This window comes from Mandrillus leucophaeus, unplaced genomic scaffold (assembly GCF_000951045.1).
Source record: "Mandrillus leucophaeus isolate KB7577 unplaced genomic scaffold, Mleu.le_1.0 Scaffold1505, whole genome shotgun sequence".
Taxonomy (NCBI): Eukaryota; Metazoa; Chordata; class Mammalia; order Primates; family Cercopithecidae; genus Mandrillus; species Mandrillus leucophaeus.
Window position 1 is genome coordinate 274,772 of NW_012101483.1, and position 27,886 is coordinate 302,657.

A 27,886-nucleotide genomic window follows, 5' to 3' on the forward strand; every position below is an offset into this window, starting at 1 on the left:
TCAGGCGACAAAACTTTTTCAGGATGGACACTGTTTAGGCAAATTTACAAACTAAAAAATCGTACAACTGCAATAAACATAAGATAACCAAGGTCAGCATAAAAATGTGGATGTGTGTACATTTATGCCTACCTTCCTCTTGATCCCAATACACGGTAGTTATGTGGAGAGAGATAACCATTTGTAAAAACATTCCACAAAAAGTGTATTTGATAAGAAGTGTTAACTACTATGTACTTTGCTTAATGATTCTCCCTCCTCTCCAAACTCACTGTATCACTTATTTTAATAGATTTGGCTCTGCCCCTTCCCTCTCTTTAGTCAAGTGGTTATGTTACCTGAACTGATGCCTCTCAGCCCAATTCAAATGCTAGCAGAATGAAGCAACACAAGTACAGATGGCATGGAGAGGTTTTTGTAACAATTGCTAACAACTGATACTTTCTTGTTTTCCAAGTACTCTGGCAAATGAGTCAAACTTTCTTTGGCCAACCTATCTGACAGATAATTTCCATCTATTTTTACATGATACTTTCTGTAACCATGAGCAGTACCTTTCTCATCATATCTCATAAATACACTTTCCCACTGAACTCTCCTGCTCCTGTCTTTAATTGGGTACAAAAAATAAAACAGCTAATAAATACAGAAAAGGTAAAATATAAAATTGTTTTTGTCAGCAGGAACAATAAAAATATTTGTATAGGATTATATTTTTAAAATGCAGATACATTAAGTATTAGAATGTCTTTAATATTCCTATTAAGGTTTAAATAGGTTCCTAGCAGATACACAACATATTGCTCTCCCATATATCCTAGTGCAGCCTCAATTTGAAATCATAAATATAATGCAGAGAATACCTAGGTAACATTTAATAAAGAGATTTACACAGTTACAACAATCTCTTTATACATCGGCATCACTATGACCTTCTGGAACCAATCATCCTCTTCCACGCCTTATCTTAAAGCTTGTCAAACTTTATGCATAAGAATCACTTGGAAAGTTTGTTAAATACAGATTTCTAGGCCCTATCCCCAAAAGATATGATTTGGTAGGTCTTGGGTGGGGCCTAGAATTTGAATTTCTACCAAATTTCCAGGAGATACAGATGCTACTAGTCCAGAGACCACACATTACATACTACAGACTATATTTCATTCCTCTAAGTACTTTGGGTATTATCACTGGATCCCAGACAATGAAAACTAAGAGGGATTTTCTGAGATCAGAGGAATAAAATGAACACTCCCTTCTGGAGGATAAATCCAGGTAATAATACTTCAAGTGTGTATGAGAAGGATTTTGCACTTTTTATCTTAACCATAACAATTTTCCCCAAAATTCCCATTACCGTATCAAAAGGATACTAAAAATGAAGTAATTTTGTCTCAATGCTGGTGTTCACTATTTTAGGAAAAAAAAAAAAAAAATAGTAAACTGATTTAAGGATCCACTTGAAACAAACCCAAGTTATCTGCCTACTTGGTGAATGCTTCAGTGGAATGAGGGATGAATTTCCATTCTGCATTGCCAATTGACTAAACAAATATAAGAATAATTTTGATCAGAGAAACAAATACTAAGATGTAAACTCAGCAGTGAACATCTATCTCATTTGAAAGAAAAAATGTAGTTATACAGGTTAAAATGTAGTTAAAAGGTATAACAAACCCCTGGTTAAGAAAAAAAGTAAAACACGAAAGCTTCCCTTCACACTGTCTCACTGTCTACAATTACCATATTACCATTCCCCTTTCCTACGTTTTTTACTGTTAAGCTGCTAAATATCCTTAGGCAAATTTTCTGTTTATACACACACATACACACACACACACACACACACACAGAAAGTACACACATACAAAAGTATTTATGATTTCTTGTTATACATAATAGCTAACATTTCTTGAAAACCTTTTTTTAACTTTTAAGTTCAGAGGTACATGTGCAGGATGTGCAGGTTTGTTACACAGGTAAATGTGTGTCATGGGGATTTGTTGTACAGATTATTTCATCTCCCAGGTATTAAGTCTAGTAGCCATTAGTTATTTTTTCTGATCTTCTCCCTCCTTCCACCCTCTGCCCTCCAGTAGGCCCTAGTGTGCACTGTTCCCCTCTTTGTGTCCATGTGTTCTCAACATTTAGCTTCCACTTGTGAGGACATGTAGTACTAGATTTTCTGTTCATGTGTTAGTTTGCTAAGGATAATGGCCTCCAGCTCTCTCCATGTCCCCGGAAGGGACATGATCTCATTTTTTTTTTATGGCTGCATACTATTCCATGGTGTATATGTACCACATTTTCTTTATGCAGTCTACCATTGACGGGCATTTAGGTTGATTCCATGTCTTTGCTACTGTGAACAGTGCTCTAATGAACATTTGCGTGCATGCGTCTTTATCGCAGAATGCTTTATGTTCCTCTGGGTATATACCCACTAATGGGATTGCTGGGGTTGGATGGTAGTCCTACTTTTAGTTCTTTGAGGAATCGCCATACTACTTTCCACAATGGTTGAACTAATCTGCACTTCTACCAACAGTGTATAAGGGTTCTCTTTTCTCAGCAATCTCACTGGCATCTGTTATTTTTTGACTTTTTAATAACAGCCATTCTGACTGGTGTGAGATTGTATCTCACTGTGGTTTTTATTTGCATTTCTCTAGTGATCAATGATGTTGAGCTTTTTTCGTATGATTATTTGGCCACATGTACGTCTTCTTTTGAGAAGTGTCTTGAGCACCTTTCTTGTGCATAAAACTGGTCTTCTCTTTTTGTATTTATTTTTTGTACATCTTCTGAATAACTCTTTGAGGCAGATAATAGTATTACATTCATTTATTAAATGAGAAAAAAAGGCCTACAGATGTTATGTGCACAATCAGTAGAGCTAGATTTTGAACTGAGATAGTCGGATTTTACATGATATATTCTTCAAGCTATATACAGATTTATAAATATATCTCATTCCTTTTCACTACTGCACATTACAAGATGGTCTCTAGATTTAACAAATAATTTCTTTTGAACATGTAGATTATTTCCTTTTTTAATTTTTGTTGACGGTCATTAACAATGTGCCATAAACATTCTTATATACTTAGGTACAAACAATTCAGTAGGATAATTTCCTAGAGGTAAACTGTTAAACTTTAATTATTAAAAGGTGTGTATGTGTATCTACAGGCACATGTCATGACATTCAATATTCTTTAGAAAGTTGTATATTTTATATACTCACAAACAGTCTAATCCCCAAATTCTGATAAAAATTTGACACAGATAAAAATTTAAAAGAGATCCAAAGAATTTTAAAAAAATATATTGAGTTGTTCTTGACATTTATTATTTTACAGTTTGTGGCTATTGTGAATGGGATTATTTTCTATTACATCTTCCAACTAATTAATGCTTGTTATGTTTACATCTAGGCACCATGATAAATTCTTATTAGTTCTATTAGTTTGTCAGTTATTTTAGATTATCATGGTAGATGATATTTGCCAACAAAAAAAGTTACTTTCCTTTTCCCCCTCTCCTCTCCATGCTTACATGTAAATTCTAAATTATTTCTTATTTGACTCAAATTGCCAGAAATATGCTAAAAGTAACAAGGATACTAACATTACTCCTATATTTGATGTTAATGGGAATGTTTCTATTCTTTCACTATTAAGTATTGTGCTCATTAGAGGCTTCCTTCCCATATTTTCTTATCTTTATTTTGAAAAGACTTTATTAAAATTTGTAACTACAAATTAACTTTTAGAAAATACTCTAACATCTACTAAGATGTTTATATTTCACATTTAATCTCAATATGTTAAACTACTTTAATGTATTTTCTGATGTATCATGCTTGCATTTCTGAGATAAGCCTAATCTGATGATTATGAAATATTCTCTTACTATAGCACAGGTTTTGAATTGCTATTTTTTTTTTAAAGGGTCTTGCTCCATCATCCAGGCTGAAGTGCAGTGGCATGATCATGGATCACTGCAGCCGCAACTTCCTGGACTCAAGTGATCGTCCCAACTCAGTCTCCCAAGTCGTTGGGACTATAGGCATGCCACGACACCTAGTTAAGTTTTTGTATTTTTTTGTAGAGATGGGGTTTTGCCCAGGCTGGTACCAAAATCCTAAGCTCAAGCAATCCGGTACTACAGGTGTCAGCCAACAGTACATACCTGACCACTTACATTTTATTTGTATTAAAATATTTGCTTCTACTTTCTTTTTTTTTTTTTTTTTTTTTTGAGATGGAGTCTTGCTGTGTTGCCCGGGCTGGAGTGCAGTGGCCCGATCTCAGCTCACTGCAAGCTCCGCCTCCTGGGTTTTTACGCCATTCTCCTGCCTCAGCCTCCCGAGTAGCTGGGACTACAGGCGCCCGCCACCTCGCCCAGCTAGTTTTTTTTGTATTTTTAGTAGAGACGGGGTTTCACCGTGTTAGCCAGGATGGTCTCGATCTCCTGACCTCGTGATCCGCCCATCTCGGCCTCCCAAAGTGCTGGGATTACAGGCTTGAGCCACCGCGCCCGGCCTGCTTCTACTTTCATAAGAAAGCCAGTATATGGTTCTTTTTTTGTGTGCTGTCATTGTCTGATTTATTTATCAGAATCATACTAGCTTAGGAGAATAATTTAGAGGACCTGCCATTTTTTTCCCATGATCTTTGAATAAGATTTATCTGTTACTCGGCCAGGCGCGGTGGCTCAAGCCTGTAATCCCAGCGCTTTGGGAGGCCGAGACGAGAGGATCACAAGGTCAGGAGATCGAGACCATCCTGGCTAACACGGTGAAACCCCGTCTCTACTAAAAAATACAAAAAACTAGCCGGGCGAGGTGGCGGGCGCCTGTAGTCCCAGCTACTCGGGAGGCTGAGGCAGGAGAATGGCGTAAACCCGGGAGGCGGAGCTTGCAGTGAGCTGAGATCGGGCCACTGCACTCCAGCCCGGGCGACAGAGCGAGACTCCGTCTCAAAAAAAAAAAAAAAAAAAAAAGATTTATCTGTTACTTGAAGACGACAGAGGAAGAAAAACTTTTTACTGTATTTTTAAAAGCACATTTAATTGGCAAGGGGTTACATGTAACCTTTAGCTTATTCAACTAATAAATAAAACTTCAACATAAATATTATAGTAAAATATAATATTATATATTAAATGATGATACCTGAGAACTAGTAAGATCTTGATCATACATAAGAAAAACTTTTGGTTTTTAAGTGTTAGAACAATGATAGAAATCCTCAAATTGCTAGTGTCCTAGATTACACATAAGACCAATTTTTAGAAATATAGACATGGTTCTGTAAGGATACTGTATCCTTCTTCACATGGCAGCAGGTTCTGTAAGGATGCTGCTATAAAGAACTACTCAAGACTGGGTACTTTATAAAGGAAAGAGGTTTGACTGACTCACAGTTCCGCAGGGCTGGGAGGCCTCAGGAAACTTACAATCATGGCAGAAGGGGAAGCAAACATTTCCTTCTTCACATGGCAGCAGGAAGGAGAAGTGCCAAAGGGGGAAAGGCTCCTTATAAGGTCATCAGATCTTGTGAGAACTCACTATCATGAGAACCGCATGAGGGTAACCGCCCCCATGACTAAATTACCTCCACCGGGTCCCTCCCACAACACAGGGGATTATGGGAACTACAATTCAAGATAAGATTTAAGTGGGGACACAGCCAAACCATATCAGCTATGCTGCAAAAAATTCAAACAATGTAAAAAGTTATGGGGTTGACAATGTCTAAGTCATATCAGAGTGGCTCTAAGACAAAGTAGTTTTATGCTTCCCAATTACACCAAAATACCAACTCACTTTTGATTTAATCGTTTGAATGTGTTGTTCTACTTCTTCAATGTCTTCAGTGTTTTCTAAACGTTCATAAGCAGCGCTTCTAGTGCCTTTTATCAGATTTAAAGGTAACGCAGACATGCCATAGGCCTAAAAGAAAAAAAATTGAAATGTTTTAGAAATAATGTTTCAAACATATTATACACAATTTTAGGTTAAAAATGTCTTTTAAAGTCATAAAAGTCAGCAGTTGTGAAAGAGTACAGTCACTGAAAAACGTGGTATACGAGAGTGAACACTATATTGTCTCACAATTCTCCCATTTATTTCACATTACATTTAAACAGAGTCAAATTTATAATACAATTCCTCAAAGGTTAAGTTGCAAATTTACTGTAAATTTACTGTACAATTCTTTATATCAAAGTAATAATTACAACTTCAGACTAATCGAAGGTTAAAATAGTATAAATTAGTAAAAAAATTTTAAAAAATGATTTTCTATAAAAAAGAACAATTTTCTCCAAGTATATATAGTAAACCTTTGGTAAAGTAAGTATTTTAATATATACATGTCATTTGATTAGCATACCAATTATTTACATTATAAAGTTTATTTGAAAGTTCTAAATATTTATAACCAATCTTTTTGCTAAGTATTTTAAATACTTTCCAAGTAATTTTAACTTATTAATCAGTGTTAAGAATAAACATGTTATTATATGTACTACCCAATTCCATATTCCAGTACCAAATGACAGCTTTTTAATATAGCCATTAATAATACTTAATGGCATCTGCTATGTAACCATTATTCAGAATCATTACTGACCGTACTTTCTTAGCAGAAACACTAACAACTATAACCTCCTGGTTGCAGCAACAAACTCTGAAATGGATACTACATTATGTACTTAAATGTTCTTCATTTCCCTTCTGGCACACTTTACCCAGTGTCCCCTGTAGTTAGGTGGGCTAAGACATTGAGTTCAGGACAATGAATACGGGCAGAAGTGATAAATGCCACTTTTTAAGCATGATCCCAAACACCAAAATATCCTGGGTGATCCTGAATGCTTTTACTCATGCTCTCTGCTACCTAGCTGTCAACTCCAAGAATGACTTAAGATACCTTCAATGTTAATTTTAATTAGTTTAATATTCTAACATTCTTCACTGAGTCTCCTTTATGCAATGATTAAACATTGCTTAAACCACAGTTCAAATAGCAAAGCATAAATTTCTAACAAATCAGCTTTTTTTTTAAAATTAAGGGAGAACAAAAAACATGAATAAAAAATATCCCGAAATCAACTAGTTCTATCATATAATATCAACTCTAGAGTACGTTGTATTTAGATACTTATCTAGCTGAAATTATTACCCAATATACAAATCTTTGTATTTCCAACACTTAAAAAACCTTGCAGTTTAAATATTATTAAAACATAAGTGAGTATTCCTATTATTTCCCTTTAATCCTAAAATAGGAAGGAGTGGAAGAAGATTCTGTTACTATTAAATGAAAATGCAATTTGGATAGAGCACACTTTAAGTATTCCTTATCTTAAATTGCTGGGACTAGAAGTGTTTTGGATTTTAGAATTTTTTTGACTTTTAGTATATTTGCATTATTGAGCATCCGTAATCTGAAAATCCAAAATCTGAAATGCTCCAAGGAGAGATGAAACAAGATGGTGGAATAGAAGCCTACACCATTCATCATCCTCACTGGAAAACTACATTTTAATATCTATACACAGAAAAGTACTGTCACAAGAAGCAAAAATCCGGTCAGCAATCACAGTACCTGGTTTTAACTTCATATCACTAAAAGAGGCATTGAGGAAGTCAGAAGAGACAGTCTTGAATCATCAGTGCCACCCCTCTGCCATCCCCCAGCAGCAGCCGTGAGGCACCATGGAAAGAGAACCTTTTCGCTTTTGGGAGGGACAGCACAGTGACTGGGCGGACTCTACATTGAACGCAGTGGTGCCCTGTCACCGTTGACAATACAGCCGTGCTGGGCTCAGCTACTGCCCATGCATAGAAGGAACATTTGCACCAACCCTAGCTAGAGGGGAATCACTCACCCCAGTGGTTGGAACTGGAGTTTCTCAGCAAGCCTTGCCACTGTGGGCAAAATGCTCTGTCGTCCTAGGTAAACTCAAAAGACAGTCTAGGAAACAAAGACTACAATTCCTAGGCAACTCCTAGTGCTAGGCTGGGCTTAGAGTGGACTAGGGTGGCATGTGACCCAGGAAGACACCAGCTAAGGGAGTGCTTGCACCATCCCTCTCCCAACCCCATGCGGTGTAGCTCACCTCAACAAAAGTGACTCTTTCCTTTGGCCTAAGGAAAGGAGAGGGAACAGTAAAGAGAACTTTGTTTTGCATCCTGGATACCAGCATGGCCACAGCAGGATACTGTGCCAGAGTCATCAGGCCCCCATTCCAGGGCCTAGCTCACAGATGACATTTCTAGACACACCTTGGGCCAAAAGGGAATCTGCTGCCTTAAAGGGCAGGCAGGATTGATTACCTGCTGACTAAAGAGCCCCTGGTCCCTGAATAACCAGGAATGTTATCTACCAAGTACACTGTGGGCCTTGGGCTCTGGGACATGCTGGATTCAGGGGTGACCCAGTACATTCCCAGCTATGGTGACTATGGTAAAAGACTCCTTCTGTCTGAGAAAAGTAAGGGGGACTTTGTCTTGCACCTCAGCCACAGTAAGGCAGAGCAACAAGCAGACTCTTGGGGTCCCCAAGTCAAGGTCTAGGTTCTTAGAGGACAGCACTTTTGTACATGCCCTGTCCAGAAGGGAGCCCACTGCCTGCAGGCTGAGTCTCAGGCCTGGCAGCATTCACCACAAGCTGTCAGAAGAGCCCTGGGGCTTTAAGTGAACATTGGCGGTGGCCTGGTGGACCCCCATGGAACACAGTCTCCACAGAGACTCCTCTGCCTGTGGAAAGGGGAGGGAAGAGCAAGTAGGACTTTGTATTGTGGTGGTGTGTGTGTCAGCTTAGCCATAGATTAGCAGGTAAACTGCTAAGGGTTTTACTCCAATTCCTGGCTCCCAGACAGCATCTCAGTAGAAACCTTACAGGTCAGGAGAGAACAGCATAACATATTTAAAGTGCTGAAGATAGAAAAATTTTACCCTAGAATAGTATATCCAGTGAAAATATCCTTCAAGTATGAAGGATAAAGATCTTCCCAGAGAAACAAAAGCTAAGAGACTTCATTAACACCAGACCTGCCCTACAAGAAATGGCTAAAGGGAGTTCTTCAATCTGAAACAAAAGGATGTTAAGAGCAAGAAGAAATCTTGTGACGGTACAAAATTCACTGGAATAGTAAGCACACAGAAAAACAAAGAATAGTATAACACTACAATGGTGGTGTGTAAACCAGTCTTGTCTTAAGTAGAAAACTAAATGACGAACCAATCAAAAAAAAAAAAAAAAAACCTTTTCAAGACACAGGCAGTACAATGAGACGTAAAGAGAAACAACAAAAAGTTTAAAAGCAGGAGGATAAAGTTAAAGTGTAGCGCTTCTATTCGTTTTCTTTTGTATGTTTGTTTGTATATGTAGTCAGTGATAAGTTGTCATCAGTTTAAAATAATGGGTTATAAAATAGCATATGGAAGCCTTGTGGTAACCTCAAATTAAAAAACATACAACAAATACTTAAAAACATAAAGGCAAGACATTAAAGCATACCATCAGACAAAATCACCTTCACTAAAAGGAAGATAAGAAAGAAAGAAAGAGGACAGGATTGTAAAATAACCAGAATATAAATAACAAAATGGCAGAAGTCCTTACTTATCAGTAACAACACTGAATGTAAATGGACTAAACTCTCCAATCAAAAGACACAGACTGATTGAATGGATAAGAAATCCAAGACCCATTGATCTGTTGCCTACAAGAAATACATTTCACCTATAAAGACACACACAGACCAGAATGGAAAAAGATATTCCATGCCAATGGAAACAAAAAAAGAACAAAAGTAACTATGTTTATATTGGGGAAAATAGATTTCCAGACAAAAACTGTATGAAAAGACAAAGAAGGTCATTATATAGTGATAAGGGGGTCAATTCAACAAGAGAATATAACAATTATAAATGCACCCAACACTGGAGCACCCAGATATATAAAGCAAATATTATTAGAGTTAGAGAGAGAGACCCCAATACATTAACAATGGAGACTTCAACACCCCAATTTCAGTACTGGACAGTTCTCTCAGACAGAAAATCAGCAAAGAAACATCAGACTTAACCTGCACTACAAAACAAATAGACCTAATAGATATTTAGAGAACATTTCATCCAGTGTCTGTGGAACACATATTCTTTTCCTCAGCACATGGATCATTCTCAAGGATAAACCATATGTTAGGTTATAAAACAAGTCTTAACATATTCACAAAAATTGAAATATCATCAAGCATCTTCTCTGACCACAACGGAACAAAGCTACAAACCAGTAACAAAAGGAATTTACAGAACTATACAAACACATGGAAATTAAACAATATGCTCCTAAATGACCAGTGGGTTGATGAAGAAATTAAAAAAGAAATTGAAAGAGTTCTTGAAACAAATGATAACAGAAACACAACATACCAAAAACCTACAGGATATAGCAAAAGTAGCAATAAGTGGGAAAATTACATCTCTAAAAGCCTAAATCAAAAAAGAAGAAAAACTTCAAACAAATACTGTAATGATGCATTTTAAAGAAATGAAAAATAAAGGAAAAAACCACACCCCAAATTAGGAGAAGGAAAGAAATAGGATCAGAGCAGAAATAAATGAATTTTGAATAAAACAATAAAAAAGATAGATGAGGCTGGGCACGGTAGCTCACACCTGTAATCCCAGCACTTTGGGAGGCCAAGGCGGGTGGATCATGAGGTCAGGAGATCGAGACCATCCTGGCTAACCTGGTGAAACCCTATCTCTACCAAAAATACAAAAAATTAGCCGGGCATGGTGGCGGGCGCCTGTAGTCCCAGCTACTTGGAAGGCTGAGGCAGGAGAATGGCGTGAACCCGGGAGGCAGAGGTTGCAGTGAGCCGAGACCACGCCACTGCACTCCAGCCTGGGTGACAGAGCAAGACTCCGTCTCAAAAAAAAAAAAAAAAAAAGATAGATTAAACAAAAAGTTGGTTTTTCAAAAAGAAAAAATTGACAAATCTTTAGCCAGATTAAGAAAAAAAGAGAAAGGAGACCCAAATAAATAAAATAAAAGATGAAAATGGAAACATTGTAACTGATACCACAGAAATTCAAATGATCATTAGTGGCTACTATGAACAACTACTTACATGCCAATAAATTGGAAAATATGAAAGAAATGGATAAATTCCTAGACACATACAACCTACCAAACTTGAACCATGAAGAAATCCAAATCCTGAACACACCAGTAATAAGTAACGAGTAACAAGATCAAAGTTGTAATAAAAAGCCTCCCAGTAAAGGAAAGACCAGGACCTACTGCTGATCCACAGCCGAATTCTATCAAACATTTGATGAAGAACTAATACCAGTCCTACTCAAACTGCCCCAAAATATGAAGGAGGAGGGAATAGTTCTAGTTTCATTCTACAAGACTCTGATACCAAAACCAAAGACACCTGGGGAAAAAACAAACAAACAAAAAACATCTACAGGCAAATCTCTCTCATGAATATTCATACAAAAACCCTTATCATATATTAGCAAACCAAATTCAACATTAGAAAGATCATTCGTTATGACTAAGTGGGATTTATCCATGGGATGGAAGGGGTGGTTCAACAAATACAAATCAATCATTGTAATACATCATATCAACAGAATGAAGGATGAAAACCACATGATCATTTCAACGGATGCTGAAAAAGCATTTGATAATGTTCAACATCCTTTCATGATAAAAACCCTCAAAAAACTGAGTATATATGTGAGGCCCACAGATAGTATCATACTGAATGGTGAAAAACTGAAAGCCTTTCTTCTTAGTTCTGGAGCAAGACAAGGATGCTCACTTTCAACACCGTTATTCAACGTGAAAGTCCTCGCTGGAGCAATCAGACATGACAAAGAGAAAAAGGGCAATATAAACTGGAAAGGAAAAAGTCAAACTATCTTTGTTTGTAATGATATAATTTTATATTTGGAAAAACTTAAAGACTCCACCAAAAAATTATTATAACTGACAAGCAAATTCAGTAAAGCTGCAGGATACGAAAATCAACATACAAAAATCAGTAGCATTTCTTATGCCAATAGTGAACAATCTGAAAAATAAATTTAAAAAAGTAAGCCCCATTTACAATAGCCCCAAATAAAATTAAATAACTAGGAATTAACTTAACCAAAAAAGTGAAAGATCACTGCAATGAAAACTATAAAATACTGATGAGTGAAGAAGACATCAAAAAATGAAAAAATATTCCATGTTCATGGATTGGAAGAATCAATATTGTTAAAATGTCCATACTACTCAAAGCAATCTACAGATTCAATGCAATCCCTATCGAAATGGCAATGACAATCTTCACACACACCAAAAAACAAAACAAAACACCTAAAGTGTATATGGAATCCCAAAGACCCAGAATACCAAAGCTATCCTGAGCAAAAAGAACAAAACTGGAGGAATCGTATTATCTGACTTTAAATTCTATTACAGAGCTATAGTAACTAAAACAGCATGGTACTGGCATAAAAACAAACACACAGACCAATGGAACAGAATAGAGAACCCAGAGATCAATCTACACACCTATGGTAAACTCATTCTTGACAAAGGTGCCAAAAACACGCATTGAGGAAAAGACCATTTCTTCAATAAACAGTGCCAGGGAAACTGGATATCCATATGTAAAAGAATGAATCTAGACCCCTATCTCTTGCCACATACAAAAATCAAATCAAAATGAATTAAAGACCTAAGATCAAAGACCTCATACTATGAAACAACTTCAAGAAAACATTGGAGAAACACTCCAGGACACTGGTCTGGACAAAGCTTCTTGAGTATACCCTAGAAGCACAGGCAACCAAGCAGAAAATGACAAATGGGATTACATCAAGCTAAAAAGCTTCTGCACAGTAAAGGGAACAATCAACACAATTAGGAGACATGGCATAGAATGGGAGAAAATATTTGCAAACTACCAAATGACAAGTGATTAATAACCAAAATATATAAGGAACTCAAACAACTCTATAGAAAAAAAGCCTAATAATCCTATTAAAAAGTGGGCAAAAGATTTGTATAAACATGTCTTAAAATAGACATACAAAGGGCAAACAGACATATGAAAAGGTGCTCAACATCACTGATCATCAGAGAAATGCAAATCAAAACTGAGATTATCATCTCACCCTGGTTAAAAGAGCTTTTATCTAAAAGTCAGACAACAACAAATGCTGGTGAGGATGTGCAGAAAAGGGAACCCTTGTACACTGTTGGTGGGAGTGTAAATTAACACAACCACTATGGAGAATTGTTTGGAGGTTCCTCAAAAAACTAAAAATAGAGCTACTATATGATCTAGCAATCCCACTATTTGGCACATACTCAAAAGAAAGGAGATCTATATATCAAAGAGATATCTGCACTCCCACGTTTGTTGCAACAGTATTCACAACAGCCAAGATTTGGAAACAACCTAAGTGTCCATCAACAGATGAATGGATAAAGAAAATGTGGTACATATATACAATGGAGTACTATTCAGCCATAAAAAAGGGTAAGATTCTGTCATTTGCGACAACATGGATAGAGCTGGAGGTCATTATGCTAAGTGAAATAACCTAGGCACAGAAAGACAAACATCATACGTTCTGACTTATTTATAGGATCTAAAAATCAACAATTAAACTCGTGGACACAGAGAATTGAAGGATGGTTACCACAGGCTGGGAAGGGTAGTGGGGCAGTGGCAGGCAGGTAAGGATGGTTACTAGGTACCAAAAAAAAAAGAAAAAAAGAATGAGTAAGACTTAGTATTTGAAAGCACAACAGAGGAACTATAGTCAATAATTTCACTGTACATTTTTAAATAACTGGCAGGGCACGGTGGCTCACACCTGTAATCCCAACACTTTGGGAGGCCGAGGCGGGTGGATCACTTGAGGTTAGGAGTTTGAGAACAGCCTGGTCAACATGGTGAAATCCCATCTCTAATAAAAAATGCAAAAAATTAGCTGGGCGTGCGGGTGGGCACTTGTTGTCCCGGCTACTCAGGAGGCTAAGACAGGAGAGGGAATTGCTTGAACCCAGGTAGTGGAGGCTGCAGTGAGTTGATATCACACCACTGCACTCCAGCCTGGTAACAGAGTGAGACTCTGTCTCAAAATTAAATAATTAAATTAAATAACTAAAAGAATATAATTGGACTATTTGTAACACAAAGTATAAATGCTTGAGGGAATAGATACCGAATTTGCCATGATGTGATTATTATGCATTGCATGCCTACATCAAAATATGTACTCCATTGATACACCTACAACGTACCCACGAAAATTAAAAATAATTTTAAAAAAAGTTCCAAGGAACATTTCTTTGGAGTTCAAAGTTTCAAATTTTGAAAGCTTTCAGATTTTGGATTTTCAGATTAGGGTAGAGTAATTTCCTCTAATTACCTCAATTCTTATCAAATGTACATTTCCAAAATATATACTTTGGTAAAATATAAAAGGAAAAACATATAATTGGGTTTAAAATGTATATAGTAAGGTTGAGAAGTTACCTACTGACCTACTGGGTACAACATTCACAATTTAGGTGATGGCCACACTAAAAGCCTAGACTTCACCACAATGCAATATATGCATGTCAGAAATCTGCACTTGTACCCTCTAAATATATTTTTAAAAATTAAAAGAATCTCATTTATATTTTTTATATTAAATTATACATCCTCAAAACATTGAAAAATATGAAGAATAAAGCCTATGGGAACCAAAGTACCTGACAGTTCCTTTAGCATTTCCTTATAGGATTTTCCTGTCCTTATTATTATTTTAACCTATTTGATTTGGTTATTCTAGTACTTCCATATTCTTTAAACATTATTGATAAAAAGTAAGAATAATTTAAGACTCTGATTAATATATAGCATTATATGATTATTTATCAATTCTCATTACTTATTGTATTAGTCCATTCTCACAATGCTATAAAGAACTACCTGAGACAGGATAATTTACAAAGAAAAGAGGTTTAATTGGCTCACGATTCCACCAACTGTACAGGAAGCATGGTTAGAGAAGCCTCAGGAAACTTACAATCATCGCAGAAGGCAAAGGGGAAGCCAGCAAGTTATATGTTGCTGGAGCAGGAAGAACAGAGTGAAGTGGGAGGTGCTACAGATTTTTAAACACCCAGATCTGGTGAGAACTCTATCATGAGACAGTACTACGAGGATGGTGCTGAGCCATTAGACACTACCTCCATGATCCAATCACTTCCTACCAGGCCACACCTCCGACACTTGGGATCACAATTCAACATGAAATTTGGGTAGGGACAGACAGTCAAACCGTATCATTCATATTATTTTAATAATCCAATAGAATGTTGCTTTTTACAACAAAATGCCATGGCAATATTTTGCTAAACCCAGTTTATATGCAGGTATGTTACCCTGTCCTCTCAACCATCTCCAGTCTAGGCCTATTTGACCTCAATGCCTGTTATTCTGTGTTGGATGGATTAGGTTCCCTGAATGTACTAACTGCAGTGCTCAATACTGTTTCCCAAGGAACCTTCTGGTTTAGTCACTATTAACAACATAGCCTTATTTACAGTCTACTGTCAAACACAAGGCCTTCTGAATTATCCTAAACTGGTCTGCTGGTTTCACCTTCTACAAATCCATCTTCTACATTGTTTCTAAAGTGATCTCACTCTAATACCCAAATCAGTATATGTCATTCCTCTAATTAATACCCTTTAAGATTCTACAGGACTAATAAATGTATTTTTCAAAGCATTCTGGTATGAGTTCCTAGGAATCTGTAAAGGTGCCACTAGGGCCACTACAGAAGATAAGGCAGCTAGCCATGCAAGAATCTGCTGCTACTTTAACCAGAGCAATTCTACTTGTTCCTAACCTCTATATGTATATGAACATATAAAATTGTTTTAAAAAGTTGTTTTGCTATTTTTTTATGAAAGGTACAATTACTAGTTGGTATTGGGAATAGACTCTAATTAATGTAATTTTGCATATAAAGCACTTCATGACCTGATGCTTACCAACTTGTTAACTTTATCTCATGCTTCTGAATTGTTCATTGTTCTTAAAACACTACAATTTTTATGCTACTTTAGGCTGTGTCCAACAGACACATTTTATTCCATGTAGTGCCATCATCTAGAACGCCCACCTTCTCATCTTATTTCATTAACAACTGTTAATGCCCTTCAGGTCTCGGCTTAATTACAATATGTCTGAGAAACCTTCCATGACTTGTAAACGTCCCTTGCTTATAACTCAATTATAACGCATAGGTATTTTAACATTATTCATCTGCACATTTGTTTTATCACTAGATCTGCCAAACTTGGCTGAACAGATTTCTAGGCCAGACTAGTAACAACTACAGTAGACTATTTGGTATGTAATGACTAGGTCCCAATTCTTTTTCCTCCTACCTTTGTTTCAAGAACAAAAATTTATTAAATTAATAAAATAATTTCTCCAAGAAGATAATAATTAACCAATAAGTTTTTAGGAAGAGAAAGCTCTTAATTCACACACAGTTATTTCCTTAATGGAATTGATATACTTACTAGAAGAGCTGAACTGAATTTCTAAACAGCTTAATATAAAATATTGTCTAAAATAAAAAAGTTTCTGGTAACAACTTGTGGTAACATAAGACCAGAACAAACGCTATTTTTAAATGTTTAATTGTCCAAAGACAACAAGTAGAAGAAAGGTGCCATTGTTTGGTCACCAAGCTTTTAGCTTGTTTTTGGATTGCATTTTCAATAATTATCAGGAATTTAACTATAATATTTAGATTATGATAAGCTTGACATAGACCTTATATAAAATATTATAACTTTTAAGGTCTTTAAACAACAATCTTTTGAACTTCACTTCAGACTTTTTTTTTAATGTACAAAAAGGCTGTACTTTTCAGAAACACAAAACTTTTATTACTTACTACTGCCCTCTAGTGAATTTCCAGAAAAAAAAAAAAATCAGAAAACTAAAGAGATTGTATAGTTTAAAATGTTTCTATTAATAGGTTGGCCATAATTGTCACCAAATTTATTTACTTTGACTTCCAAGAACAAATCACCAACTCTATTTGAAAACTAAAATGTTTTAAAATCATATATACAAACTACATTCCTAATACCTTCTTTCACAGCTCAGTTTAGAATGGCACTTTTCTTTACATATCTCTCTTCTTTATCTGGAATGATGGTTTCCACCTCTGCAGGCCTTAGATTACAGTAAATGGTCAATGCTGAATACTACCTGTAGACTTAATAAATGTCTTCCACATATTTGTGAACTCTATTATTCAAAGATGTACATGCTATTATGATTAATGAAACACTACAGGTACTCAAGACTTTCCTTTCAAGTTTTCACTGAGTCTAAGATGTATATATTTTCTTACATTTAATATCAGTGAAATTTGGATGCATCTAAAAATTGAAGGCATCATATTATTGAAGGCCAGGCAGAAGCCATGACATAGTTGTTGTTACATGCACATTCACAAATTTGGTCACAGCAAGTTACAATACAGTCACTTCAGTTGAATTACAAGCATTCTGGGTACAATTATTGAGTTTAATTGGCACTTATGTCTGAAAAGATAATATGATTTGACATTAAAACAAAAAGTTAATGTGTAAGTAAGGAGAAAGAATGAAGAAACATCAATAGTAAAGAAAAAATATTCATTAGAACAATGAGCATAATTCTGTATTTTCTTACAAAGCAACAGTCAAGTGCTTCATAAGCTTAGGAAAGGGAGATATCCAAAACAGAAGTTATTTTGCATTTTTCTGCTTAGGTATATGCAAAAGGACTCCCTTCTTCTATTTGGCAAAACAAGAAACAACAACAAAACATCTTAAATTTACAGGATAGGTGTGTTGGTGGTTTCAAAGAAAATCCCAGAGATAAGACTAGAACACACAAAAAAAGCTGCACATCAATTCTCTTGATAGCACAAAAGACAATACACTTTTTTAGCTTCTGTGTATGAGTGAAAACATGTGAAACTTGTTTTTCTGAGCCCAGCTTATTTCACCTAACATAGTGACTAAAACTAACGACTAAGAGAGGAGAGGCCGATAAGGGTAGGGAGTACGGAGGGGAGATGAAGAGAGGCTTGATTCGTGGGTACAGTTAAATAGACAAAGTAAGACCTAGTGTTCGATAGATCAGTAGGGTGACTACAGTCAACAATAATGTATTGTATATTTCCAAATAGCCAGAAGAAAATAATTCAGATATTCCTAGCATAAAGAAAAGATAAATGTTTAAGGTGATGGATATTCCAATTACCCTGATCTGATCATCATACATTATATGAAAGTCTCAGACTATCACATGTACTTGGAAAATGTGTATACCTATTATGTATCAATAAAAATAAAAGACAATACAGTTGGTTCCCATGTCACAATGGTTCAACTTAGGATTTTCATACTTTGTGATGGTGTAAGACCATTCTTTTTTACTTTCAGTACAGTAGTCAATAATTTACATAAGAAAACATTTGATATTTTATTGTAAAACAGGCTTGGTGTTAGATAATTTTGTGCAACTGTAGGCTAATGTAAGTGTTCTGAGCATGTTTAAGATAGGCTAAACTAAGATATTGTGTTCAGATAGGCTAAACTAAGCTATGATGTTCATTAGTTTAGGTGTATTAAGTGCATTTTTAAACTTACAATATTTTCAACTTATGATGGATTTAACAGAATGTAACCCCACTGTAAGTCAAAAAGCATCTGTGTCATATAGTAAAACATGAACATCAATAACCAATTCAAAAAGTGATTTAGAATTCTCACACTCCAAATATAAAGTTTTAGGAATGCCTTTCATTTCATATTTTCCTTGTTATGGATGCAGATAAATCGAAGAAATCTCACTCACTAAATATAAAACAAAGATTATAAATGATTAAGAAAAAATTTTCAGATTTTTCCTTATAGTGATACATAAAGTAATGGTGCACCTTACAATCGGTAGCATACATTCAGTGAAATGTGCTATCACATAGGCTGAGAAATTTGACTTTTAAAGGGAATTTCTTTCTCAAAATATTATTGAGATCCACTGTTGTGGTTCATAAGGTGTTGTAACATGAACTGAATGTTTGTTTTCCCCTAAAATTCGTATGTTGAAATCTAATCCCCAGTGTGATATTTGTAGGTGGAGTTTTCCAGAGTTAATTGAGTCATGAGAGTGGATCCCTTATAAATAAGATTAATGCCCTTATAAGAAGGGTCACAATAGAGCTTGCTTCCTTTCTCTCCCTGCTCTTTATCATATGAGCGTAGAATGAGAAGACAGCCAACTGCAAATCAAGAAAGAGGGACCTCACCAGACACCAGACACCTTGATGTTGTACTTCCCAGTCTCTAGAATCGTGAGAAATAAAAGTTTGTTGTTTGAGTCACCCAGTCTATGGTACATCTGTTGTACTGACCTGAACTAAGACATGGAGGCAAACCAACATTTGATGGGTATAAGAAGAAAGTATTAAATGTTTTATTTCTATATTTGAATCTTTATCACTTTAATTTTCTTTAACCTATCAGTTTATATTTTACATTAAATGTACATAAGTTAGCATAATAATATGTAAATATGCATTTATAATCATAAATATCCTGGTGGACATATTTAAAGTTTTACGGATAAAGGTATATAGTGAACAATTTAGCAGTCACTGCTTCTATAGGCACTTCACTGGTCTATATGATACATTTCGCTGAAGACATCATTATTCACCATCTCCCCACTTGGTGGCACCAAAAAATTAGAATATCTACATATATATCCATGCCTACAAGTTTTACTTTTTTAAATTTAATAAGTATCAATTCCCTTTCAATGTAAGCTTAAAATAACAGGCAAACTAATATGCTGTTTGACCTTCTTCTCCTAAAGCTCACTGCCTAATTATTTGGCATTCATTAATACAGGGTACAGTAGTCAGAATCAGTAAAATTTAAATAATCAACTAGTTTCAAAAATAAACAATAATATATAACTAAGAAATTCACACTTGACACATAAAATAAAAGAACTTCTCTAGCCTCAATACAAAACAAAATTCAGTTACAAATTCTGTAAGAAACACGATTTTTACATTTCATATATGTAGGGTCAAAGTACTCAAGTATTAATTTCCCACTCTGGGTACTTAATAATTAAGATTAAACGTCTTCTACTCCTCATGAATATTTTCTATACCCTCTTTTAAGCTGTCACAAGAAATGCCCAGTTCTCAAGCTTTTCCAAGGTAAGTTAGGAGAAAACTTTGTATCCCAACTACAAGCAAGTATGATAATTATACTATTTAACCATCTATCTACAATAAAACCACATATCTATAAATTGTTGGTTTTCACTGAATTTTTACTAAAATTCCAGTAGGTATTATTGGCTCATTTTTACAGATGGGGAAGCTTGGGATCAGGTAATAGATTTTCAACAAACTCACACCCACGAATGGAGCTCAGCTATACACACCATGATGCCCCTCTTGAACAGAGCATCATCTACCTTCCTCCTCCCCTCCCTCTATATATCATAGGTATTAAAATTGGTCAAATCATGGCTTGGTAGCAAAGCCTGAGCTTTGAGTACTTGTAGTGCTATTCAAAAGATATTATCTCTCTATCCACACTTCCCCAACCCCAACTAACCACCATTCAATTACGAAGGCCTTTTGACTTACCTTTGAATAAGGAACACTCTCACTGATCATAATACAACTGCTTTTTGCATTTGGTTTATTTTCAGTGAGAGAGGAAAGAGGTGGGAACTATAGTTTGAACCATATGAAACTGTGAATATTCAACTATTTAAGCTAATAGTGACTATTTATTAACTGGCCAGTAGATTCCAAGACTTGGTGGATTATTTAATTAAATCCTCACTACTTTATTACTTAAATATTATACCACTATAAAGATGAAGAAATTTAAATGGGAAAGTAGGTCAGGAGACCCATGGATCCACATTTCAGCCTCTCCACACCAATTATTTTAATTTTATTGTTTATGCTGCTTAAAGAAAACAAATAACTGCTGGGAAGCTGGATCTTAGCAGGCTGTTACACTGGAATCTCTCCCTTGGCCTTAGGCCTTAAGTGGCCCCTCTCTACCTATTTAGCAAACTCTTTTATGTGTTCCTGGTTCCCACCCTCAATCCCATCATTATAAGGTCCTCTGGTTGTTTTATCAATATCCTTCAGCCCAGCCCTCTATACAGTAAAGTATCACATAATGTCATCAATGGATTCTTGGAAACTGTGACTTTAAGTGAAATGATGTATAACAAACCAATTTTTTTTTTTTTTTTTTTGTGAGACGGAGTCTCCCTCTTGTCGCCCAGGCTGGAGTGAAATGGCGCAATCTCGGCTCACTGTAACCTCTGCCTTCCAAGTTCAAGCGATTCTCCTGCCTCAGTCTCCCGAGTAGCTGGGATTACAGGAGCCCACCACTAAGCCCAGCTAATTTTTGTATTTTTAGTAGAGATGGGGTTTCACCATGTTAGCCAGGCTGGTCTCAAACTCCTGACCTCAGGTGACCCGCCCAACTCGGCCTCCCAAAGTGCTGGAATTACAGGCATGAGTCACTGCGCCTGGCAACAAAACCAATTTTACTACAGACTAATTGATGTAAACAAGAGCTAACTTCCTATGGCATATTTTTGGTCACAAGAACATCATCAAACTTCTAAATAAAGATTCTAAATAAACTTCTAAATAAATAAAGTATCTAATATTAAATACTGAAATAAATGTAAGCTCTACATACATTTAGGAAAGATCAATAAAAACAAAATACTCAACTTGGTGAATCAGTGAGTGACGATGGTTGTGGTCATATTGGGTTAAAATAAGGAATAAATGTTTGCAAAGTGAAAATTATAAAGAGCACCTCCTAGCACCACACAGTTCAAAAACAAAAACAAACAACAATGTTGGGCTAGCTGAACGTTTTTGTATTACAATTATTGTTATGCACTTGTATGTAGTATACTTTATGAATTTTTATTATACAATAATTTGCATTCATTTATTCATTCATTTTTCAACCCACTTATTCTTAGTTCAGGGTCATGGGTGGCTGGAGCCTATCCCACCAGTTCAGGTTGCAAGGCAGGAACCAACACTGGACAGGATGCCATTCCAACTGCAGGGTACACTCACACATACCTACACTAACTCCTACTGGTACAATTTCAGACATACCAATTCATCTAATGTGCACATCTTGGGAATGTGGGAGGAAACCAGAGTACCCAGAGAAAACCCACGCGGACATGGAAACAACGTGCAAACTCCACACGGTGGCCCTAGCCAGAAACTCATCTTTTTTCACATCAACATTATAAGAAAACAACATGAAAAAAAAAATGTTATTGAGGACCTGCTGTATTCTAGAAAAGTGAAGCTCTTTTAAGGATAGCTTAACTAATTCAGTATGAATATTATGTTGGTTCAATTGATTTAAATAATTTTCAAAGTTTCCAGTTAAATATAAAATAGTTTAAAATATTTCTTTCCAATAATATCATTCCTACAAAGAAGCTCTCTTTGAAATAGTTTTAATAACAACTTACTTTCTCCACTCCCACTTGCTACCCTCATAGCTTATTTAATTCAGAGCCACCAGAGTAGTACTGTTAAAATGTTTGTCAGAGCCCATGACTTTTCCATTTAAAAACTTACAGTGGTTTCTATTCTCAATCAGCATAAAATTCAAAACCCTAACTGCGGACTATAAAGCTCACATGACATGGCCTCTTGTTACCTCTCAATGAAACTTTTACTACTCCCCCTTGTCAACTGAATTCCAGCCACAATAGCTTTGCCTCCTTGCTAGTATCTGAATATAGCATGTACATGCCCACCTCAGGATCCTCACCCTTACTCTTCTGTCATGACTTACTTTCACTTCATTCAGGTCTCTGTTCAGATGTCAGAAACTATTCCTGATCTTTACAGTAGTCTCAGCCTCTACTACTGTCTATCTCCTTATGCTGCCTTATTTTTCCTCACAGTATCTACCAACTGACCACTGGGAGACATGTCTCTGTGCATCTTTCATTTCTGCATATTTTGCAAGCCAGGAGCTAACTGACCGCCCCCCCACCCGACCCACCACTTTTTTTTTTCTGTACTATCTTTTCAAAGATCTTTGTATAGCAAATAGTCTTGGCAGATACACAAAATATCTTTCCCTGCAGCAAAGGACAGGCATGCTTACCATCCATTATAAAAGATTCAGCTTCCCTAAGCTCAGGGTTCCTCTTCTACAACGCACTCAATTATGTGCACGTCTCATCTAGTTCTCTCCCCATTGCCCTAGGGGAACTGGGACTCAGGAAACCAATACAAAAAAACGCTGATCCTATGGCTACTGCTATTGCTATGAGTAGAAGTCTTACATCTTCAGTTGCCATTCATAAAACTGGCAGGTTACAAGTAGGGTAAATATCTTGGCCCTTCATAGTTCTTGACATTGACATTACATATTGAATTTCTCTCTATTTTTTTTCTCCTGACTAATGTTTGATTGCTATATCCTCATTTCTCTATAGGTTTCAAAGCACTTTTACAAATAGTATCATCTGACCTTCAAAAATCCCTGTGGAACATTTTCTATTTCCATTTAATAGGGAAGACACAGATCCAGAAAGGTTAAAGGACAAACCCAAGATTAGCATAACAGATCAGTCACAGAATAATAGCAATTAGAATCCAGGTCTAATTCCTAATTTGTTATTAACTTGTGACTACTTCTTAAAAGATAACTACTATACTGTACATTCTGTGAGACAGAAGAATATCACCCACTGATATTACACAGCAAATTCCTTACGTGGTATCACATAAAAACACAAAAACGTCAATGAATAATAAAACTGAGTACCCAAATAAGCACCTGTAAGACACTGAAATGTACGTCTTTTGGGGTTCTTTTATTATACATTACGGCACGTGAATGATCATGCAACAAAACTAGATTCTGTTCTTACAGTAATAGCCATTTCCTTTATGTCTACAGGAAGACATCTTAAGAAAATACCCAAAAAAGTTTCCTTTGTAACCAGAATTGTCATCTTTGCAAGAATTAAGAGTGCTTCCACATAAACTTCATTAACCTGAAAGGTTCCAGATAATATTAATGCTGTTTATACAACTCTCAAGATAGGTAATAAAGAAGCATTTATTACTAGCTTTTTATCTATAATGTGAGCAAAAGACTCAAAGAGAAGTCTGTATACAACTTGGTCAGTCATTTATAATTCACACCTTACCACTTCCAGGAAGACTGAAGGGAAAAAAAGTCGAGAGTATAAGAATAGATTTCATATACAAAAGAAGTGTCAAGTTATATAAAATATCTGATTTTAAAAGCCCTATATTCCCAAGTAGAGTAAATCTGCAAAATCAGTAATAGATATGGTCTATGGTTCAGAGTTCTAATATGTTTATAAATCTATTAATATGCTTATAAATCTATATGCTTATAGATGCATATAGATTTATAAGCATGCTTATAAATCTATTAATATGCTTATATTATACATGCTTATATTATAAATGTATTAATATGCTTATAAATCTATAGGCATATAGATTTAAAAGCATATCAGATAATATTATAAATCTAATATATGGATTTATAAGCATAGATTATAACAGTATATAATCACCTTCAAGGTTCGTAAGTTATAAAACTTGATTATTACATTGCACAAATACAGCTAAAATGATGATGACTAAGTAGTTAAAATTTTACCCTTAAGTAAAGAAAACTGAAGAAAAATTGAAAAAGAATCAAAATATTATAAAGGAAAACAATAAAGTTCAATAAATTACTAAGGTAAAAAAATTGCTTTATAAGGCAATTTTAACTCAATTATCCCCATTTCACTTACTGTGTAAGTTATAGCTGCCAACATTCCGATCAAGGTCAGAGAACTGATAGAAAATGACAACGCAGCTAAACCATCTGTGAAGAAAGAAAAACTGTTAAAAATGTACATATACACTACTCAAATACTTATATTTGGCAAATCAACATAGAAAGCTGAGCGGCTTACATATTTTGAAAAAATAAAAACCACTATGTATTACCGTATTCTTGAAGTGCTAACTCCAAGTGGAGAAAAGAGTTTCTAAAGGACTTTTTAAAAATTGATTTGCAAAAAATCTTTCAGACTAGCTGAGATTTTCTTTCCTTCACCTCTTAAAATTAAGAGGAAAATTACTGGCTAATTATTGGGCCCAAAAAGAGATCAGTAAAATACCAGATGTTCAAAAGGTGATTAAAAAGATCACATGGCCTTTCTTAATGGCAGACCCTGAGAAATAACATTTCATAGGAAAGCTACTGACCTTGACTCTCCCTTCTCCCCTCACTCAGTCTTGAGACTTTCAGTTTCTTTGTTCTTAATTTTCAAATAAGTTCTTAATAGACAGTCAAAAACTAAAATCTTAATTAAGGAGTTTATTTCACTTTTTAACTTGAAAGGAGAAGCTTGCCCACTTGGCAGAAAAATAAAAGCAAACACAACTAGAAAATAGATTCAAAAATACACACACACACACACACACACACACACACACACACACAAAATACTATGCTAACTAGCTGGATTTAGGAAATTATCTAAAGAAAGGTCAAAGAGTGAGGGGCAGGAATGATACTTTCACATAAATATATCAAATTATGTAATAAAACACTATGCAAATTTGAATATTCTTAGGTAGGAGCAATACTTTTTCCAGTTTTAAAACAAGTCCTATTAGGCCTGTATTGATCGAGTTTAAATGTAAGTCCTGTGGAACCAAATACAAGGTTTCGATTAATTTAATGTATTAACACTAATCTTTTATGAGTACTAATAAAATTATAATGATCTATCATCTTAAAAGTCATGTCTCAGTTTTGTATAACACATAGAGAGAGCATATTATTAACAAATTCACAATCATGCAAGGCAAATTTTTAAGCCTTAATTTTTTAAAACTACTTTTTATCAAATCAAAGACATTTTGATGCTGTTACTTTATTGATCATATCAGAAGTATCAACAGAACATGTTCATACAACTAGGAGGGTCTGAAATCTGGCTGATAATAATTTTAAGGTACTATCACTTGTAAAATATATCTCCCAAACAGAGATGTAAAAATCTGAAAAATTATGTGCCTTAGAAATGATAAAATAGACATGTTGACATATTTGGCCAATCAAAATGTTAATATTACTAATAGTCCAAATCATCTGAACCAAATAACTCAAAATTGATCATTATTAATTATTCCCATTTGGATAAAAGATGAATAAAAACGTGCTGAAGATACTTGAAGATGCATTCTCTTTACATGTTAGGGGGTCTTTGATCTGGGCATATACATCTTTATGATATAATAAATCCTATTGTAAACAAGTTGTAGTATAGTCACAAAATGCATTACTCTGCTGCAATAAAAAGGAACTACTAATACAAATGAATTTTAAAACATTATTTCATGAAAAATGCCAGGCATACACAAAAAAGAATCATTAATAAATGGAATCAGAATTCCACTTACAATATTCAAAAAAAGCAAAACTAATATAACTAATATACAGTGGCAGAAATTGTAACAATAGTGCCTCTCCTGGGAGATGATATTAACTGAACGGCATACTGCAAAAAAATTGCTGGAGTGATGGATGTGTTCTATACCTTAACTGCAATCGGTTACAATGACTGTATACATGTATCATGAGATCTATGCATTTTACTACATATAAAGCATTTTCTTAAAAAAGGTTATATAGGCCAGGTGCAGTGACTCATGTCTGTAATGCCAGAACTTTGGGAGGCCAAGGTGGGCGGATTACAAGGTCAGGAGTTCGAGACAAGCCTGGCCAATATGGTGAAACCCCATCTCTACTAAAAATACAAAAATTAGCTGAGCATGGTGGCGGCTACTCAGGAGGTTGAGGCAGAAGAACCACTTGAAACAGGGAGGCAGAGGTTGTAGTGAGCCAAGATCACGTCACTGTACTCTAGCCTGGGTGACAGAGCAAGACTCCATCTCAATCAATCAATCAATCAATCAATCAATAAAAAGGTTTATACCCTTGATGCCTGAAAAATGCAATGCAAGGAGGCGGGATGAGAGACGAAAGGACTAAAATTTAAGAATAGTTAGGTAACTGTTTTGGACTTACATAGCTGATCTAGAGTGATAAGTAACATGTATACTAGAATATGGTGTTTAACATTGGAGACAAAAAAAAAAAGACTAAAGAGAATGGAATTACAAAAAAACAGAAAAATGCTACCTATCTAATCACCAATTCAAGTTATACTAATACTCAAAGTATAACTTATGAAATAATGTTTAGGATAGAAGAGTAGTTACTTAAGATATCTAAAGGAGTTAACTCCAAGAAAAGAAGCCATTAATTTATCAGCGATAGAATCAAGGTATATAAATCTGACGATTCAGTATTAGTAGATGCCAGGCCTGCTACCCTTATTCTTGCTGGTATCAGTAAGATATTAATGAATCACAATGTACAACATGAGATCTTAAGTGGAAATTAAGAAAATTAAGAACTCATACAGCAGACTGCAAGACTTAATTTAATCATTGTTTAGTATTGTACCTGGGTAAAAAGAAAGAAGTGCTGATCAAAGAATGTACAGTACCTATTAGAATAGTCAAAAAACCAATTTTTCTGCATAATATTAATAGAAATAAGTACACTAGTTATCTTTAAAAATAAGGTTGCTATGTTCAAATGCACAAGGAATTTTTACT

The 27,886-nt window shown here is 35.3% G+C and overlaps 1 protein-coding gene across 1 annotated transcript in view; it reads right to left on the reverse strand.

The window, feature by feature from the left end:
• LMBRD1 (LMBR1 domain containing 1) overlaps positions 1-27,886 on the reverse strand; it is a 128,534-nt gene that overhangs the window by 45,582 nt on the left and 55,066 nt on the right. Inside the window, exons 7-8 of the mRNA XM_011975038.1 lie at positions 25,000-25,073; positions 5,834-5,959 (exon numbers count right to left, since the gene is read on the reverse strand). Coding sequence (XP_011830428.1) covers positions 5,834-5,959; positions 25,000-25,073 — 200 coding nt within the window. The remainder of the gene's footprint in view (positions 1-5,833; positions 5,960-24,999; positions 25,074-27,886) is intronic.